This window comes from Jatropha curcas, chromosome 10, assembly GCF_041381405.1.
Source record: "Jatropha curcas cultivar XTBG-Jc1 chromosome 10, XTBG_Jcur_1.0, whole genome shotgun sequence".
Taxonomy (NCBI): Eukaryota; Viridiplantae; Streptophyta; class Magnoliopsida; order Malpighiales; family Euphorbiaceae; genus Jatropha; species Jatropha curcas.
In genome coordinates, this window is record NC_143160.1 from 15,332,890 (window position 1) to 15,354,732 (window position 21,843).

At 31.3% G+C, this 21,843-nt stretch overlaps 1 protein-coding gene across 1 annotated transcript; it reads left to right on the forward strand.

Moving 5' to 3' along the window:
* The first annotated feature begins 7,703 nt into the window (after positions 1-7,703).
* Positions 7,704-8,783, forward strand: LOC105643932 (uncharacterized). Its single transcript, XM_012229177.4, has one exon. It carries the CDS (start codon positions 7,732-7,734, stop codon positions 8,398-8,400), a length of 669 nt encoding a protein of 222 aa, XP_012084567.1. The 5' UTR covers positions 7,704-7,731; the 3' UTR covers positions 8,401-8,783.
* The last annotated feature ends 13,060 nt before the right edge of the window (positions 8,784-21,843 follow it).

Consider the following 21,843-nt stretch of genomic DNA (forward strand, 5'->3'; position numbering starts at 1 on the left):
CCAAAAACAAAAAAATGAAAATAAAAGAAAGACAAAAGAGGTTGTTGGTCTTAATTCATCAGTTGCTAATTCAACCTTCCTTTTTTCCTTTTTTTTTTTTTTACTATAATGTTCACGAGTATATTCATTTATGTTTGACCCAGCTTCATTGTTTAGCTTTGGCATCTTCTACTCAACATTTTACTTGTGCTTTCACACCTCCATTTATGGAGAAAAACTAGGAAACTTCACTTTTATTAGAAAAATATAAACTCTTTTCGTATTATGTCTTAATTTTTTTGAAACCATTTATGCCTACTTAAAAAAAAATGTAAGGCATATAATTTTTGTTCATTTACGAATTTTTAATTTTGACATAGTGTTTGTAGGAAATATTTGTTATTTTAGTAGCTGTTAACTATTATAGTAGTTATTAGCTGATAACTGTTTATATAGCGGTTTAAATAAGAAGTGTATGATAAAAATAACTGTTTAATTAGTTGTTTAACTTAAAATGACAAAAAAAGACATTAATTGTTTTATTAATTGAATTCAGAGGAAAAAAATAATGGGTATAATTGTCAAAAAAAATTAATTAAAATATAAAGGCTAAATGTTAAAGTGTTTAAGGTAACGCTATAATTAAAGGAAATAAAATTTTGACTTGATTAAAAAATTAAAAATTAACTCAAACGCTATTGCCGAATTGGCCATAGTAATTTTTTTTCTTTGAATTGAAGAACACGAATATCAAAATTGATTGCAACCGCACATATTATATATATATATATATATATAAGATGGTAGTTAATTTTCGAAAAAACAATTTTCCTAATGGAGACTTTTCTTTAAAGAACATATATAGTTTAATTTCTTTTTCATGATTATCTACCAACCGCATAAATATGTGGTATCTCTTTCTGTTCAATTCATCACTTGTTCTTTCACATTAAACTCATGTGTATATAAATTTCTTATCAATGTGAAATTTGAACTTGAGATTTCTTCATAAAGATATTAATCTCTTTATTCCAAAATTGACATATTGACTTGGTGATTGATTATTAGGTTGCCAATGAAAGCACATCAAATTTGAGCAATGCCCATTAATTTTGTTTCCCCATTTTCTTGTTAAAAAAGAAATCATAGAGTTGCCTTTCAAGAAGGCAAAAGACATGAAATGTTCAATGGATATGTGGAAAACAATATTTGGTCAAAACCACGTCTATTGGACTTTCTTGCATTCTAATATTTAGTGACATTCTATATTGTTGAAAAAGCCCTTCTACCTTCTCAGGATAATGTTCTAAAAGTCCATATTTGATCTTGACAATTTTTTTATTTAGCTTGGTCTTAGTGTGGACAAAACTATTAATTATTCAAATCTTAAAAAGAGGAAAATACATCAAACTTATATATTTATAACCTCATGCTCTTGATTTCACCTTCAGGTTAACATTATCATCTCAATCTTATTAAATATTTAAATTGGACAAAAAATGTTTTGTGGGATAAATTACAATTTATGAAACATTAAATTATAGTAGGGGAAGGGGTCTACCTTTTCTTGGCTTATATTGCTCAGACATTGACTTTGCTGAGAGCTGAAATTTCTCAGAAACTTCATTCCTGATATCATATATGTACTACATCAATAAAATTAATGTGTTAGTACAGAAATTGATTTGGACGTCTAGTACTAAATATTATTGGATTAAACCTCATTACTGTACATGTTCTTACCGTAAAAGTTTTTCAAAACTCAATTTCTCACCCTATAAGTTTTTGTTCCCCCAAGGTTTTAAATCTAGTTCCTGAGGATATGTAAGTATAGACATGCTTGCTACTCAATTAAGCAAAGGGTTACCCTTTGAGAGCGAAGAATTATATCCGTGTTTCTAGATTTTGTTTTCTTTTAAATCGTAAAAAGGTTTTGAACACTGAAGGTTAATTTCATATATTCTACATTTGATACTTGTATGAGCTGTCCAGGTCTGTGTCCGTTTTAACAATTCATGGTACATATATTCTACATAGTAGAATGAATACTTGATTATCCACAAGTTATTATCGGTTGAAATGATAAGCGATCTTAATTTTATACAACGTGAAAATGTAAGTTCGATATCAAGAAAAGACACTTATTGTGAAAGCCAAAAATCTTTATGTTATACGGCCAAAAAGAGGATTACACCTGAAAAAGAAAAAAAAAAAAAAAAACTCAATTTCTTGTGTCTGAAGTTACAATAATACGGTCACCTTCGTTTAAACCTTCGTCAAATTTTGGCTTGGTCATATGCTATCGTAGCATGAGTGTTTCTTGCTTTTATCTTCTCTATAAACCCTTATCTTCTCTATAAACCCTAATCTTTCTTATTTCTCTGTGATTATCATTCCATTTTCGTGGAAAGAAGTTTACAAGAGGAGGATCATTCTAGGTATATGTGATTATCATTCTATCGTCATAAGAATATATAAACGATCATTATTGGTAATTTTTATGACATAAAAAAACCACAAACTTGCTATTTTATAACATTTCTATTGGAATTACTTTTGTAGAAAAGTAAATTTTTCAAAAAAAAAAAAAAAAAGAAAGATAGAAATGTTGAATTATCTTGTCTGAATTGCAATAAAAATTCTCGAAAAAAGTAAGATAATTTTATTTTGTTAATATATGAGAAAATTTTAAAAATATAATAAATCATATTATTATTCTTAGTTTAAATATCTCTTAATTAATGTGCAAACTACCACATAGTTAGTCATCTGTTCAGTAAAATTAGTTGTTTTGATAGTTGTTAGCTAGTTTAGTAGCATTTAGTTATTAGCTGTTTGAATAACTTTTCATAACACCCTAAAAATTAACGTTACGTGAGCTAACTTTTTATAAAACGCTACCTGAATCTCTAAAAGTTAGTTTAAATACTATATTACCAAACACTATATATAAAAAATAGCGTTTAAAGTTTTAATTGGTCAAAATGCTAAAAGCTACTTAAGAAGCTATTATTGAACACAATCTTAATATAAGTATTAGGGTAAAACTTTCTACAAAAACCAATTAATATAAAATATAAATATACAAATCTGATTCTCATTAAAACTCTTCAAGTACTAGGTAGATATGGTTGATAGTCTAACTGAGATTTTTCTTTAAAATAATTATATAGTTTTGAGTATTATGAATAATAACCTGTAAAAAATTACATTTGTTTAAATAATTTTATAATTAATGATACTAATTTAACTATACTTTAAATATTCTATAGATATTTACCTTTCTCACCATTTAAGATGGGAAAGTACTTTCCCTTGTATATGGAAAGTGGGCTAGCCTCCTATATTTAGGAAATTTATTTTCTCAGATAAATAGAATTCTTGTATTTTTTTTTAAAAAAATGTAATTTATTAATAATAATATCAAGAATTACAAATAATCATATATACCATATATAGAACTTTACTATTAGTAGCTAATAGATTTCGTTGATCTTTTAACCAAGCAAAAAAATTAATATATATATATATATATATATATATATATATATATATATATATATATATATATATATATATTATCTTTCTGCTTAGAGTTGATCTTGACATAAGATATAAATCTTTATGGCAGTAATTAGTCTATTAAATGTCAAAATAATAACTCATCTGGATCTTCTGTAACCAGATTACTTTTTCAAGAATTTACAATAAATGACAAACACAGATGAGATTCGGCCACTATGCGTCAATAGCATCAATGGAGGAACATATCGCACTACCGGGCTCTATTGTTTGAATATCCATATCTGCAAATTAAGATCTAAAATCTCCAACTAAATAAAATGAAATATCATAGTTTTATTTAGGAATAAATCCTCAAAAAAAGGGATAAAAAAACTCCAAATATGGAGACAAACCAATAATAATAAAAACATATATAAGTTTATTAAAGTTAAAAAAGAGGATTCTTCCATTTTCGCATCAAGCGATTCTTATTCAATAGCTTGCGGATTCCTTCGCCTATTATTCCACCCTTTGACCAAAGAGAAGTGCGGATTCAATTGAAATTAAAAATAAAAGAAGATGAAGAGAAAGAGAGAGAAAATAGAAAGTAGGAGATAGGGGTTACCGGTGTTAAATAGTTATAGCTCCAAACTAAAATTAAGATTAGAAGACTAAAAAGAAAAGATAAAAAAGAGCTAATTACTTCTACAGTGGAATGTGCTTATCCTTAATAGAATTCTTGTATTAATCAAACAATAATCACTTTTTTCTTTTTAATGAGATTTTGCCGACTGAACACTTAAAATTAACTAATTGTGCATAGAAAAAGCTAAGTTTAATTTTGAACACATCATTTGAAACAAGAGATATCTTTATTAGTAAGGGCAAAAAAGAGATATCTTTATTAGTAAGGGGAAATTAGCCATTTAAATTAAAAGAATATTTAATTTGAATGGAGGTAGCTCGGCAGTGATGGAGCCAGTATTTTTGTATAAAGGGGATGAAAATATATTTGTCATTTTATACTAAGACAAAAAAATAAACCTTATTTAAAAAAAAAACCTAAAAATAATGTAATTACATAAGCAAATATATTACATGTGGTTAAATTTTTTTTAATAAAAATAATATAAATAACAACAAAATAATAGAGATTTTTTAGTGTACATAATGACTATAGGAAAGAAATAATTTTCTAACATTTACATATTAGAAATTACAATGAAAATAATTATTAGTATTTAAAATTTTAAATATGTTATTGTAATTTTAAAAGTCAATCAATTCAATTTCATATTATCTTTCAAAAACTATTAAAATAGAATCATTGATTATAATATTATTAAATTCATCTCTTTGAATAAATTAAATATCATATGTGTTTATTTAATGAATTTAAAATTCTAAAGTTTTTTTAAGTTGTTAAATTTTAATTAAATAACTAATGATAAACAATTGAAATATAAATTTATAATATTATTGTATATTTTAAAATTGACGTGAATTTTATGTATTCATAAAATGAAATCAATATCAAAGCTAAACTTTAAAAAAGAATATAAATTAAATAACCTAAAATTAAAATTAAAATTAATGATATAAGTCATTTAATGGCAAGAAAAAATAATTTATGAAGATTGTGAGATGTTATATGTATATATATGCATGTGTGTGTGTATTTAAACTAACTAAATCTATGCAAAAACTAACTAAAATTGTTTTACTATCTAAAATTATGTAAAAAAACTAAACTTAAAAACAAAAAATTGCATACAGTAAAATTATGTAATAAAACTATACTAAAAAACAAAAATTTTATTGAAAATAGAAGTCAAGTCTAGCAATTTGAGTAACACGGATCCTATGACCAAGCCACTGAAATTCATCGATAACATCAAACATATCTAAAAAATTTTATCAAAGCCAGGGGGCAACCGCCCCTAGTCCCCCTAGTTCCGTCGCTGTAGCTTAATGGCAAAGAGTAATAGGATTGATCACCATAACTTAGTTATAAATTCGATCTTCTGCAACATAAATTTCTCCCGGCTTCCGAAGACGAATAAATATTAATCAGATTTATGGACTGTTAAAACGGACACGAGTCTGAATACCTAGTGAAAGTATCAAAAGAATATTTTTAAATATCTAAATTAAAAGAAATACGGAATAAAAATTCAAGTCCTATATATATATATATATATATATATATATATATATATATATATATATATATATGTTTGTGTAAATAAAAAAAATAAAGACGGTATTTTTATCTTAGAAAAAAAGGAAAAAAGAATGAAAAGGGCAACTCGTTTCAGTTCTATCCCATATGCATGATGATGCGAGGAAATTCAACTATGGAATAATTAATTTTGGTCAAAAGAAAACTTGTTCCTTCCAAATGAAGTTGTCACTATCTATCACTATCTATGTGCAAGATTCAAATGCCGTTGCCATCACCCCTCTCTCCCTTCGAGACACTCATTTTTTTCATTGGTGAAATGAAATTATTTTATTATTTTAAATTCAGAAAAAATATAATTTATTCAAAAAAAAATTATAATCGGAGTCATGAAGCTCCCCCCTTATACACCCACATATAATAAAACATGATGGGATACATATATGAAGGAAAAAAATTAAAAAAAGAAAAGTGATTAGGGCAATCTCAGAAATATATTAGTGTAAACACTCAATATAAGGATTGGCGTTGTCAGCCTCTGTTGGTTTCTTGTAGCAGGTTATATATCCAAATATAAACACTCAATTAATATAAGAATAACACGTGACATATAACAAAACAAGCATACCAATATCTAAATATATATTTCTTGTAGCTACTACATATTATATATCCAAACTAAAGAATCATTGTTTGTATCTGTCATAATTATTTTTAAATAATTGATGATTTTTATTGTTTTATGTCACTATTGAAATTTAAATAGAGATATAATATATGAATATTTTATCAATTTTAATAAATTTAATTTATAATAAGATGTAAAGGTGTTTTGAGTACAAAAGGGAAACCATCAGTTTGGCTAACGGTTTCAGTATTATAAAGGAACATGATAATCGTTTTACTTAAACTTAGAAATCTCTTTACCTTAATAGATTTAAGGATTGTTCAAAATCCTTATTATTTTGTTCCTTAAAAAAAATTATTGGGAGATCCGTGCATCACTTTACTCACCAAATTAGTGAAAACTTTTATTGTCTAGAAGTTTTAAATCTGAAATTTCTCGCTTTCTGCAAAACTGAAAAAAACTAACCAAACTATACTGATTGAAATTTTTCTTAAACTGCATTATTTTGTTTTTTTAACCCTAGTTTTTGACAATAATATATATATAATTTAAATTTAAAAATACATTCAAAAACCCATTCTCCACTTGATTATTGAGATTTAAACGTGCGAATTTCAGAGTAAAAATCATATTTCTTAAACATAAATTATGATGGAGAGGATTTACCTATACTTTTAGTGTAATAGTTCACTCATATATCCAATTAAGAAATAAGGGTCGGCCAACAGTGGTGGTCGGCCCTCTAATTTTAAATTTTTTTAAAACATACCTTATAAAATAATAAATTTTCCATTTTACTTATAAAATAGTGAATTTTTCAATTTTGTCCCCTAAATTTTGAAAATTTTTTTCACCTCCTGCTATTTTTCCTAGTTCCGACACCAATATATCAAACCAATTAAAATAAGTTTTTAATTGTATCGAGGATACTTCCAACCATTCGATAAAGAAAAAAAAGGATAAAATATAATAATATTTAAAAAAAAGCTTTTTTTTTTTTTTTTTTTTTTTTTTTTTTTTTTTTTACACTAGATGTAGTTAAGTCTTATCCAACTATAAAAATCAAAAAGTTTATTTTCTTTTCTGATATTTATATATGTAATATAACATTATAAGCAATTTTTTTGACCAAAGAATCAAAGACTACCTTAAGAGGCTCCAAAGAAAATAACCTAATATATAAGTCTAAAGGTGATGTTAAATTCTGATACGGGGAGATATCTTTGAAATGAACAAATGTATGTTACTTCCAGGAAACAACATTTCCTTCATCTCCAAGTCTCTCTCTTTCTATTTTTCTTTTTCTTCCTAAATGAATAGTCGTATAAGCAAGTTTACTTTGACTGGAAGAAGCTTGTCTCTACTCTATCTCTCTCTCTCTATATATATATATAATACAATTGTTAAGCCCAAACATATCATAATAGTAAGTCAGACTATGCCTACCTCTAGTGACTGGCTTCAATTTTATGATCAAACCACCATTTATGGCCATACTTCACTTTCTTCTTCCTTCGGATTCTCTGATTCCACCATAGCTACAAGTACAACATCGTCATCAAGCCCTAATCATCAATCAATCCCTAATAAGGGTTTAATTTCGAAGCCAATCCGAAGGAGGTCTAGGACTTCAAAGAAAACACCCACAACCCTATTAAATGCTAACACTAGCAATTTTAGAGCTTTAGTTCAACAATTTACAGGTTGTCATAGCAAAACTAGTTCATTTTCAAGCCGCAAAGGTCCAATCAACTTGAATTTTCAAATGGGTAGTGTACAAAATGGTAGTGCTATTGGAACTACAGGAATAGCTCCTTTTAGCAACACTTATAATACTACTAGTTATGATTATGATCAACAAGCAGAGAAGCAATATTTGCACCATCAACAAGTAGTGCAGCAACAAGAGCAAAAATATATGGTTTCATCATCAATACTTGATGATTTGTTTTTCCCATCTGGGTCTTGTGAGAAGGAAACTACTACTACCACTGCCATAAATAATATGGAGATACCAGCTTGTGAGCTTCTTATTGATGATTTTTCTTTGCATGAACTTGCAAGACAGTCTCTTTCTCGTGAAAATCTTGATGATGTCTACTTCTAATAGTGAATAGCTTTACATGATCTCTATGTTTGAGCAATACGAAAAAGAAGAAGAAGGTTTTATTTCCTTGCTACTGATTGCAAGATTCATATGTTTACAGGTAGCTAGAGGGTATATTTCATGATATTCATGATGTTTGTGTTCCTTCTTTAACTTGCATTGCATTATTTTTGATAGACATCTATCTTTGTTTCATAGAAAATAAAGAAGAAAAAATTGTAGGAACATGGAATAAGAAAGGGAAGACGTGGATGGTTACGAATCATCATTCTTTAATTTAGTCTATACATCTAAATCATGGATGTATTTATAAATAGTTTCGATCCCAATGTTTGTAGAAACTATTATGTATTTACGAGGGGTGAACATTCACATTCTACCAACTTGGTCAATTTGAGTAACATTTTGAATTGAAATAAATTTAGTGAATTCTTTTTACTTAATCGAATTAATTTTTTAACTGAACTTAACCGAATCATTTTAACTGAATAATTTTAATCATTAATTGCGCCGAAGTTAAAAAAATATGAAAACTGAATTAACTGACTGAATTTAACCGAAAATTATGATTAACTGACTTTAACCGAAATAAATACCAAAATTATTAATTAATATTTAATCAAAATAACAACTAACAACTGAAATATTTTTAATTTTTAATTTTATTATCTAGTTAATCAAAACAACGTAGTAGTTTTAAGAGTTGATTAATTTGATTAAGTTAGTTAACTTTAACTGATTACCGAAAATCTAGTTTTCTTTGACCAAATTTTTTACGAACATTTATTCACCAAATTTAATTGACTAAATTAATTGAATTGACCGAATTGGTCAAACTAAACGCTCACCCCTCCATTCCACCTCAGCCCTTCAGCTTGAAACTCCTCATGCTTATGATTAGGCTCATATATATTCATAGGAGGATCAATGGTAATCCTCCTTTGTGGTCAGATGGAATTGGATTACTAGAACTAAGTACCTCCTTATTCCATATGCCAAGCTGCATAACCAAAACATTGAATTATTTAAAAAAGCCCTTTACTATCTTCAAATTTATAACTACAGCATCTCAAAATTTATACAGCATAAAAAAACTCACATTCCAGCTTATCTAGCAATAGATTATTTTGTAGCAGTAGGTGGTCTGCAATTACTTGTGCTCTTCTGCAAAAATAATTTTGTAATGAAGTGGTGTATTAGTTATACCAATAATTAAATGTTTAGAAATGATATAATATGAAAAGTATGATGGTGAAATAATGGTAATTATTTTTAAAAATCCTCCCCTTCTCCTATCTAATACTTTCAAGGTTTTCATTTGGAAAGGCCTACACTATCAAATTATTTCTATTTATAAAATATGAACATCTTCTTCATTAAATTCAAAGGTTTAAATTAAAACTAAAAATAATATATGACAGAAGAGAAATTATTAAAAAAAAAAAAAAAAAAAAAAACTCAAGACTTTGTCTTTACTACTATATATATGATTTATACATAATCTAGTTTGCCAAAGAATTGCAAGACAATAGATTTTACATTTTGGCATATACATATAAACACACTAAATATTTTATTTCTGTAATAGAAATGACTATATGGTTCCCTTAAAGGCACAAGATCTCGATACTATGGATTAAAATAATTTTTAAATTTAACATTAATTAATAAATTTGGATTTCAATAATCCATTTTGGTTTTGATTAGGTAAAGTGACAAGTATAACCTGTGTCATTTTTGCAAGATCCAAAAATGGAGCAAATTCCTTGATCACTAAAGGATCCAGAGATGGAATGTCATTGACAGGAGGAATAATCTCATTCAGCATAAAACACATTAACTCATTTTTAATCTTTTTATAGATAATACCAGGATATAGGCCCTTGAAGATTTTTAATAAAATAGAGAACTTATAATATCACTACTTTCAGTAAAAAGGCCTTTATTTTTGCATTCCTTTTTATTGTGGCCTTTTTCTTTGCATGCAGAACCACTCGTTTGAATCCTCTCCTAGACAATTTTTTAGATTTCTTAGGTTCCTCTGGATCCTTTCTTTTTTTTCCCTTGGATCTACCAAACATTTTGAAGGCTTCTGGAGGTTGAATGGGACCCCTGCCAGTCCTTGGCCACAAACTTTTACCCCTCACGAGTTATAGAGACCATTTATAAGACAATATTTTTTTTTTTTGCTGTAAAATGGCGTCACATATTCCAAACTATTCTTTTCCTTATTGTACGCAGGACATAGTGCATGTGGACATAGTGATAGAGGTATACTATTAACCATGCATATGTAATAGTATAGCTATGAATGATTTTCTATTGACAATTATTTCTTTGTATTTAATTGGAAATTTGCATTAAATAAATGTTATTAGCATATGAACAATAATTGTGATTAGTACATTTTGTATGTATTTAATTGGACCAAGTAGAGAATGGATGTTTAGTACTGACTGTTAAACATATTCTCTAGGACATTAGAAATAATGATTATTGTTCTTAATCTTGATTTATTTTAATATGAGCAAACATTGATTGTCTTGTGCTTTGATTCATTAAAGGGTGAGTTTCATTATTGGAATAATATTCTCGGTGAATTGGGCAAAGATATTTTGTGTTTGTGAAATATTAATTAATGATAGAATCCATGTCTCGGTTTAGAGATTGATGATGCACTTTAAGTAAGCTTATAAGGTTTCATAGTGTAAACCCTGCAGGTGGATATTGAATCCGACACATGAAATAAGTTGAGCGACAATCTTAAAGTTATATTGTGATTTAAATAAATTGTCAGTAAGTTATTTAAATGACAACATCTGTAATCTTAACGTGGGGAACATTATTTTATTATGTTGTGGAATTGTAAAATAAATAAGGAGTTCAGTCATGAGTTTTTAGTGGAATAATTCATGATTAATTATAATAAGAATATGTTGGTCTACATAGGTTCTTATTATAATTAGTAGCCTGATTTATTTTATTCCTGCGGTCCCTGTAGTGCCCTAATTATTTGGAAAGTTAAGGGTGTATTAAATAATAGATAAATTATTTAGTTTTAAAATAATTGATATTATTTTAATTAAATAATTTTTTATTTAATTTATTTTATATTAAAAAATATCTTCTTATCGAAGAGTGTTTTTTTTAATATAAGATTGGAAAACCCTAAGAATAAAGGGACGGATGTTATTCTATTCTCTGCCACTCAGAGAGTTCCAAAAGAGAGATAATTAGGGATTACTGCAGAAGATCGTGCGTGACTCCAAGATCTCTGGAAAGAAGACCGGTGAGCAATTCTGTGCTTCAAGAGGTCAGTTTATTGATTTGTTCGATAATATTTTTAGTTTGCCTCATATGGTTTCGTTAAGGGTTGTTTCCGCTTTATACCCGCTCCCATCAATTGGTATCAGAGCCATACGAAACTGTATGATGGTGGCTATTTTGTCATGTTTCAATCGTGTATCTATAATCTGTTTTGATTGTTTGATTGGTACATGGTTAAGAGAGCTTCAAGAGTTTTTGAAGGACAGTAGCACAAAAGTGCAGTAACTGATACAAACTTTTTTTTGAAACTGTGGTTTTTAATGGGCATTAATATATATATATATATATATATATATATATATATATATATATATATATATATATATATATATATATATATATATATATTGGGTTTTGTTTCGATGAACAGGAGAGGGGCAAGAAAAAACAAAATTTGGTTTTTGTTTTGAAGATCAGTAGAGGGGCAACGAAAAAAAAAAAAAAAAGGGGCAGCGGCGTTAATGGAGGTTGAAGGGAAAAGGGGCGGCGGCTAGGGCTTCTTCGTGAAAAAGAAGCTGCTGCTTGCCAAAATTCCCGTCTGGTTCCTCCATTTTTTAAATTTTATATTTTGACCCCTGATCTTTAAGTTTTTATTTTTTTGACCCTAGATCTTCTGTTTATTATATTTTAACCCTTGGACTTTAATTTTTTATATTTTGACCCAGAAATTATCAGTTATTCCGTTTTGGCCTCCTGGAGTTATTTAAATTATAAAGCGACCCTGATTGTTTCTGATTTTATTAAAATTGCCTAGACTATTTTCGGTTTTTGCAATTTTGGCCCAATAGTTTCTGTTTTATGCAAAATAGTCCAAACAAGTTCTGAAACTTGCGAAATGGCCCAGAATTTTTCTGTTTTTGCAAGATAAACCCAGAATGTTTTAATTTTTTTGCATAAATAGACCAGAACACTAAATTTTTAACATTTTCAACCAAAAATGTTAATTTTATTTGCAAAATTGTCTTAAAAATATATTATTTTGCAATTTTGATTATAATTAATTTATTTTAATTATATGAATTAATTTGTGAGTGGTTTTTTATTACTTTCTAGTTGTAATTATTTGCATTTCTTCCCCATCGGAAGATGTCATGTTTTAATATAATTACTGAACTAGTCTAATTTGTCTGTATTGATTTAACTCTCTATCTGAGTAAATTAATTAGTGACATGAATCAGATGTAATATTTTCTCACACATTAATGTTAATTTAAGAGGCATGTTATCTCCCATCGAGTAGTATGTGCCGGTCTTATCTAATTATAATATGCAAAACATGTGATTGGTTGAATTCTCCCATCGAGGTTGCTATTCATGAATGTTGTGAATGTGTATTTTTTTTTCTTTTGAATTGTGATATCAATGTTGTATGTTTGCAATTTTGATTTATTCAATGTTTATTATTGATATGCTAATTTTGTTTAATGCATGATATAGAAATGGCATCATTCAGTCCCCTTGCAAACATCTTAACCCAAAATAAACTTGAGGGTCCAAACTATGTTGACTGGAAGAGGAATTTGGACATTTTGCTTACTGCTGAGGAGTATCAGTTTGTGCTTACTGAAGTTTGTCCTGAAAAACTCGGTGAGGGTGCCTCTGAGGAGGTCACCAGAGCTTACCAGAAATGGGTTAAAGCTGATGAGATGGCGCAATGTTACATTTTGGCTTCTGTGTCAAATGTTTTGCAACATCAGCATCAGAAGATGGACACAGCTTTTGACATGCTCGAAAATCTCAAGGAGATGTTTAGAGATCAAACTAGTGCAGCAAGGCAAAACGCACTGGGGGAGATTCTTACTTCCAAAATGGAGGAGGGAACTCCAGTTAGAACTCATGTCTTGAAGATGATGAGTCTTCTGAATGACATGGAGGTTCTTGGTGCTGAGGTTGACAATGCTACACAGATAGAAATGATCTTGAACACTTTGCCAGCCAGTTTTCAGCAGTTTCGTTTGAACTATAACATGAATAAGATGGATTTCACTCTGTCTAAGTTGCTGAATGAGCTGGTGGCTGCTAAGACTATCATTAAGCAAGGAGCTGCACCTATTGTGCTTAATGTTGAGCGAGGTTCTTCTTCTGCCCAGAACAAGGGTAAGAAGAAGAAAAATGCTCACAAGGCTAAGCCTAAAACAAGTGCTGCATCTACTAGTGCAAGTGTTGCTGTGAAAAAGCCTAAGGGTAAGTGTTTTCATTGCAAGCAACCTGGGCACTGGAAGTCACAATGTCCAACATGGTTAGCCAAGAAGAAGCAAGGTATGTCTCTGTTTTATATGCTGATAGTTGAAACTTGTTTAGCGGTGTTGAGTACACTCCAATGGTGTGTAGATTCTGGAGCCACTAATCATGTCTGCAATTCATTGCAGCAGTTTCAGGTAACTCGTCAGCTAAATAAAGGAGATGTAAGCATTTTTCTGGGAGATGGCACAGAAGTTGCAGTTCTAGCTATAGGAAATGTTTCTTTGAATTTTGAGAATAATAGAACATTGTTTTTGAAGGATGTTTTATATGTACCTTCAATTAGAAGGAATTTAATTTCAGTTTCTAGTTTGAGCAAGAATGGATATTCGGTTTGTTTTAATGAATTTTATGATGATTCTGTCGTTATTAAATTTAGAAAACAAATGATATGTTCTGGCTCAATGATTGATGATCTTTTTATTCTCAAAGTTTCACCTGAACTGCAAATTCCTAATTCTGAAGTTAATAACTTTGATGTCATTGTTCCATTGAAAAGAAAACGTCCTATTGAATTTAGTCATACCTATTTGTGGCATTTAAGGCTTGGTCATATTAATTTAGATAGGATTTCTAGGTTGGTCAAGGATGGACCATTGAGTTCATTGAAAGTGGAGGCACTACCAACCTGTGAATCTTATTTAGAAGGTAAAATGACTAAGAGGCCTTTTCCTATAAAGGGTAATAGAACTAATGATGTACTTGAATTAATTCATTCTGATTTGTGTGGTCCAATGAGTGTCCAAGCTAGGGGTGGTTTTGAGTATTTTGTGACTTTCACAGATGATTACTCAAGATATGGATACATTTACCTGTTGTGCCGTAAGTCTGAATGCTTTGAGAAATTCAAAGAGTTCAAGGCAGAAACGGAGAAACGACATGGAAAATATATCAAGTCGTTACGGTCTGACCGTGGTGGCGAATACCTCTCTAGGGAATTCATTACTTATTTATCAGAACAAGGAATTACTTCACAGTTGTCTGCACCTGGTATGCCACAACAGAATGGTGTAGCAGAAAGAAGAAATAGGACGCTTATGGAAATGGTTAGATCAATGATGAGTTATTCAGATTTGCCCATTTCGTTTTGGGGGTATGCCATAGAAACGGCATCATATATTCTGAATTTGGTTCCATCTAAGTCAGTACCTAAAACTCCTACAGAACTGTGGACTGGGCGAAAGCCAAGTCTAAGACATGTTCGGATGTGGGGTTGTCCAGCCCATGTGCTGAAAGGGAAAGCAGATAAGTTGGAATCAAAAACAGACTTATGCTTCTTTATTGGATATCCTAGAGGAACGAAAGGTGCTTTATTTTATAGTTCTCAAGATAAAACGGTCATTGTTAGCACCAATGCACATTATCTTGAGGAAGACTATATTAAAAACCATATTCCCAAAAGTCGATTAGCCTTGTATGAATTGAGAGGAGAAAATATACCAACTAGAACCTTTCCATTAGAACAACAACCTAAACCATCAATGGTTGGAGCTGACATTCCATTGCCTAGTCGTAGTGGAAGAAATGTTAGTCGACCAGTAAATCAACATCAGCCTGAATATTCAGTACCTAACATTTCACTACCACCTGAAAGTAGTGGGAGTTATGTAGAAACTGAAGTGGTAGCTGTTGATCCAAATATACAGGAGCACAATGTTGGGGCTTCTAACATTTCATTGCCTCTTGGTGATGACAGACATGTTGAAGTTCCAGAACATGATCAGGATGTAGTCCCACCAGTCATGGACTTGCCGGCTTTACAGCCACAGCAAAATGAAGGTGTGATTGCAGAACCTGTAGTACTTCGTCATAGTGGGAGAATTAGACGACCACCGATTCGATATACACTTTTGGGAGAAGCTTTTGATAGAATCCCTGAAGAAGTGAATATTGAACCTGTCTGTTACGATGAAGCACTACAAGATAAAGATGCTGATAAGTGGCTTGTAGCTATGAAATCTGAGATGGAGTCCATGTACTCTAATCAAGTCTGGGAACTTGTAGAACCACCTGAAGGGGTTAAACCCATCGGATGCAAGTGGATCTATAAGAAAAAGAGGGGTATAGACGGTAAAGTGCAAACTTATAAGGCAAGGCTTGTTGCGAAAGGGTTTACTCAGAAAGAAGGGATCGATTATGAGGAAACTTTTTCGCCGGTAGCCATGCTAAAGTCTATTAGAACTCTTCTATCCATTGCAGCTCATTATGATTATGAGATTTGGCAAATGGATGTCAAGATAGCTTTCCTAAATGGAAGTCTTGATGAATGCATCTATATGAAGCAATCAGAAGGTTTCATAAACAATGGACAAGAAAATTTTGCTTTGCAAATTGAATAGGTCCATTTATGGGCTTAAACAAGCATCTAGGTCATGGAATACTTGTTTTGACCAGGCGATTAAAAGTTTTGGCTTTGATCAGTGTCATGATGAGTCTTGTGTGTATAAGAAATGGAATGGTAGTAAGGTTGTTTTTCTGGTACTATATGTGGATGATATTCTGCTTATAGGGAATTGTGTAGGTATGTTGAATTCTGTCAAAGATTGGCTATCCCAATGTTTTGATATGAAGGATTTGGGAGAGGTTGCTCATATTCTTGGGATTAAGCTTATGCGAGATCGCAAAAAAAGGATGATTGGCTTATCTCAAGCACTTTATATTGATACCATTCTTGCTCGTTTCAGCATGCAGGATTCCAAGAAGGGTTTTCTTCCCTTCAGACATGGAATCACTCTATCTAAGGACCAATGTCCTAAGACACCTGAGGAGATAGAGAACATGAAGGCAGTTCCATATGCTTCTGCAGTTGGAAGCCTTATGTATGCAATGTTGTGTACCAGACCTGATATCTGTTTTGATGTTGGCATGGTTAGCAGATTTCAATCTAATCCTGGGCGAGAACATTGGACTGCAGTCAAGCATATAATCAAGTACTTGAAAAGGACTAGGGATTATATGTTAGTTTATCAATCTGACGATCTTGTACCCATTGGGTATACAGATTCGGATTTTCAGACTGATAAGGACTCTCGGAAGTCAACCTCTGGTAATGTTTTTGTCTTGGGAGGTGGAGCCATAAGTTGGAGGAGTATTAAGCAAACTTGTGTTGCTGACTCCACCATGGAAGCTGAATATGTGGCAGCTTCTGAAGCTGCAAAGGAAGCTGTATGGCTTAGGAACTTCCTTATGGATCTAGGCGTAGTTTCTTCAGTGCAATTGCCTATTACACTTTATTGTGATAATAGTGGGGCAGTTGCAAACTCGAAGGAGCCACGGAGCCATAAAAGGGCAAAACACATTGAGAGGAAGTATCATTTGATACGAGACATAGTTCAAAGGGGAGATGTGGTAGTGACAAAGATTGCATCGGAAAACAACCTGGCAGATCCTTTTACAAAAAGCTTACCAGCAAAGACTTTTGACAGTCATGTAGAAGGAATGGGAGTTAAAATTATAGATGCATGGTTATAAGTCTAAGTGGGAGATTGATAGAGATATACTATTAACCATGCATATGTAATAGTATAGCTATGAATGATTTTCTATTGACAATTATTTCTTTGTATTTAATTGGAAATTTGCATTAAATAAATGTTATTAGCATATGAACAATAATTGTGATTAGAACATTTTGTATGTATTTAATTGGACCAAGTAGAGAATGGATGTTTAGTACTGACTGTTAAACATATTCTCTAGGACATTAGAAATAATGATTATTGTTCTTAATCTTGATTTATTTTAATATGAGCAAACATTGATTGTCTTGTGCTTTGATTCATTAAAGGGTGAGTTTCATTATTGGAATAATATTCTCGGTGAATTGGGCAAAGATATTTCGTGTTTGTGAAATATTAATTAATGATAGAATCCATGTCTCGGTTTAGAGATTGATGATGCACTTTAAGTAAGCTTATAAGGTTTCATAGTGTAAACCCTGCAGGTGGATATTGAATCCGACACATGAAATAAGTTGAGCGACAATCTTAAAGTTATATTGTGATTTAAATAAATTGTCAGTAAGTTATTTAAATGACAGCATCTGTAATCTTAACGTGGGGAACATTATTTTATTATGTTGTGGAATTGTAAAATAAATAAGGAGTTCAGTCATGAGTTTTTAGTGGAATAATTCATGATTAATTATAATAAGAATATGTTGGTCTACATAGGTTCTTATTATAATTAGTAGCCTGATTTATTTTATTCCTGCAGTCCCTGTAGTGCCCTAATTATTTGGAAAGTTAAGGGTGTATTAAATAATAGATAAATTATTTAGTTTTAAAATAATTGATATTATTTTAATTAAATAATTTTTTTATTTAATTTATTTTATATTAAAAAATATCTTCCTATCGAAGAGTTTTTTTTTTAATATAAGATTGGAAAACCCTAAGAATAAAGGGACGGATGTTATTCTATTCTCTGCCACTCAGAGAGTTCCAAAAGAGAGATAATTAGGGATCACTGCAGAAGATCGTGGGTGACTCTAAGATCTCTGGAAAGAAGACCGGTGAGCAATTCTGCGCTTCAAGAGGTCAGTTTATTGATTTGTTCGATAATATTTTTAGTTTGCCTCATATGGTTTCGTTAAGGGTTGTTTCCGCTTTATACCCGCTCCCATCACATAGGATGCCAGATGAGTCCCATGACTAACATGTACACTGCCTATGAACCATTTACATTGTATGCCTATCTTTCCCCTTTGATATCTCAAAACCATCATCTCCATTGAACTCAACATGGCAATGACATGCTCTTAATATATTTCTCTCTGACTTCTCAACTGCAGTTGGACTGACATTTGTGATCCATGGATTTACCTCTGCCTTTCTTTGCACAATCATCTTCATCATGTCAACTCTAATTTGTTCCAACATAGTGATAGTTTGTCTATTCTTAGCATTTAAGATATTTCGATTAAAGCTCTCACACATGTCATTGTCAACTGTGTCACATTTAGATGCAATGCTAAAATAGGCCCTACACCACTTTGGAGGAGGCTAGGTCAATAACTCATTCACTGAACCAGATGCAAAACCTTCATGACTTCAGGTTGATCTTGAGATTCTTGCCAATATGTGCTCTTAGCATAAACCCAAAATTGATTTCTTAAATCATCCCCCTTCCATTTCTTTTACCATCTACTACATATGTGCTTTGCACACTACCTATGTTCAGCAAGAGGTAACTCATTCTTTACTGCAGCAATTAATCCTTGAACATTTAAAATAATATAAAATAAATGATTTAGTCAGCAACCATATAGAAACCTTAAACAACAAAAAATGTGTGGTATGAGATTATAACCTTTTGCATATGAGAAATAATGACCAAATCCTTGTTTCCTTCAAGTCCAAGGTCCTTCTTCAATTGATTAAGGAACTAGCTCCTTGTGGCCCAATTTTCTACTTTCACAATAGCCCAAGCTATTGGGACTTATTGGTCATTGGCATCTCTACCGACAATAGTGAGCTCTCTTTTATAGTAAGTCTTCAAGAAGCACCCATAAACTCTAATGACTGGTTTACATCCAGCTTTCCATCCACATTTCAGTGCATCAAAGCAGACATAAAAGGCTGCAAACTTAACATCTTTAGAGTTTGCATGAAAAAACACTTGATCCAAAGTTGGACACCTTTATCTCTTTAGCATGATCTTCAAGAGCGTCATACTCTTCAAATGGATCACCTTCAAATTTCACTTTCAACTTCTTTTTTACTCTTCTTGCCATGCTATAGGCCACATTGACTCTAAGGTATTTTTTAGCCTGTGTGATCATTTCACTAACTTTTATTTTTAATACATCCTGATTGTTTCCCTAAAATAACCAACTAAGAATTTTGTGGTGACTCTCTTGTTTCTACATACCATAAAACACTTATGTCGATGCACATAAGTTTCAACAACAAAATAATTAGAGCTGTCATCAATTGAAGCAAAGAGCATCAATGGAAAACTATCAAATATGCATGCAGCTCTAACTCTATCACTCTCATTTCCTCCAAAAGTCAACCTCAACACCTCTTATAACAGTATACTTTGTGCATGCTTCCTTAAATTATGATGCACCTTTGAAAAACCATTTCAACAATAAAAGCTAGAACTTGAGTATCTGGAATTTATGACAATCTAAATCTTTTCTTCCTTCTAATATTTCTATGTCCCTCATCCCTAAATAATTCCTCAACATCATCATCAAAATCAGAACTAGCTCCCACAATTACATTATGATCATTACTCCCTTGCTATAAATCATAAGTTGAAACCTCAATTAGATGCTCTTCTTCAACTCCCTCAACGTCATTTTCATTCTTATTACCTTGGCCTTCTTCATTGTATTGTCTTCATCATCATTATTTGCAAAAGAGTTTCTTACATTTTCCCTTGCAACCCTCAATTCCTAATTGCCAAAGTCTGATTAATAAGCAGGATCAACTTCAACCTCTTCATATGTATCCATAAGAGCAGGATCTATCCCAATGTTCACACCACTTGCATTTCCATTTCCGTCTCTACTCCCCTTTTGACAACTAACCCTCTCATTAGTTCCACAACCACCATCATTCAAACGTGACGCACTCTCATTCATACCATAATCATGACTTGCATTTAGTAGAGTTGAGTTTGTACTTTGAAGAAACTTGACTGAATACATTTTATTCAATAAGAGGATGAAGAGAACGACAGTTACAAGAGAAGAACTAAAAACAGAGCAAGATTACAATACTGAATAGAGAAGAATTCACCAAAAACTAACTTAACACAAGATTCTCTTATACAATTATTTATATTCCTTTACGGACACCAATGACACATAAAATTTAGCTCTTAAAATCTGTTACAACTCATCTTTCTCTCTCTACATTCTCTGTAACAGATGTGCAACTCCTCAACTGTTTTTGTTATCAGCAAGGAGATAGTGTACTGCTTGTGTTTTGACACTTGCGTTTATTAGTTGTGCGACACCGTTTTTCTTCTTTTAATTTCTTTCTTTCTTTTATAATGAAACGGTGTCGTTGGCTAATACTAGCCGTTACTAATAACGGCTTTCTTCTTTAAACATCAGCATCCTCAACCTCTGTTATCTTCAACCTCTGTTACCCCCCCGCAAGCTGGGCCATGGATATCAGACATGCCCAGTTTGGACATGAGAAACTTAAAGCGAGAAGGAGAAAGGGATTTGGTATACAAGTCAGCAAGCTGCAGCTCTGTAGAAATAGGCATAAGATGAACAAGGCCAGAATTAACTTTTTCTCGAATAAAATGGCAATCTATCTTTATATGCTTCGATCGCTCATGAAAGGCAGGGTTAGCTGTGAGATAAATTGCAGATTGATTATCACAAAAGATACTGATGGGTGCAGATAAATCATGACCAAGATCTGACAATATATAGCTCAACCATTGAAGCTCACAGGTTGTAACAGCAAGAGCTCGATACTCTGCTTCTGAAGAGGATCTGGACACAGTCACTTGCTTCTTCGATCGCCAGCTGATCAAGGAATCTCCCAGGTAAATTCCATAACCTGTTATGGATCGCCTTGTATCAGGGCAACCAGCCCAATCAGAGTCACTGAAGGCAGTGAGCTTGGGTGCTGAACTAGCTTTATAGAATAAGCCATTACCAGGACTAGATTTAACATATCTGAGAACCTTGAGCAAAGCTTGATAATGAGATGTTCTTGGTGCAGATAGAAATTGGCTCAAGGTATTGACAGCATAAGTGATATCTGGCCTTGTGATAGTGAGATATAAGAGTTGCCCCACTAGTTTTCTGTAACCAGTTACATCACTCAACAAGTCACCATCATCTTTGGACAGTTTGACATTATAATCCATAGGAGAGGAGGAAGGCTTAGCACCCAAAACTCC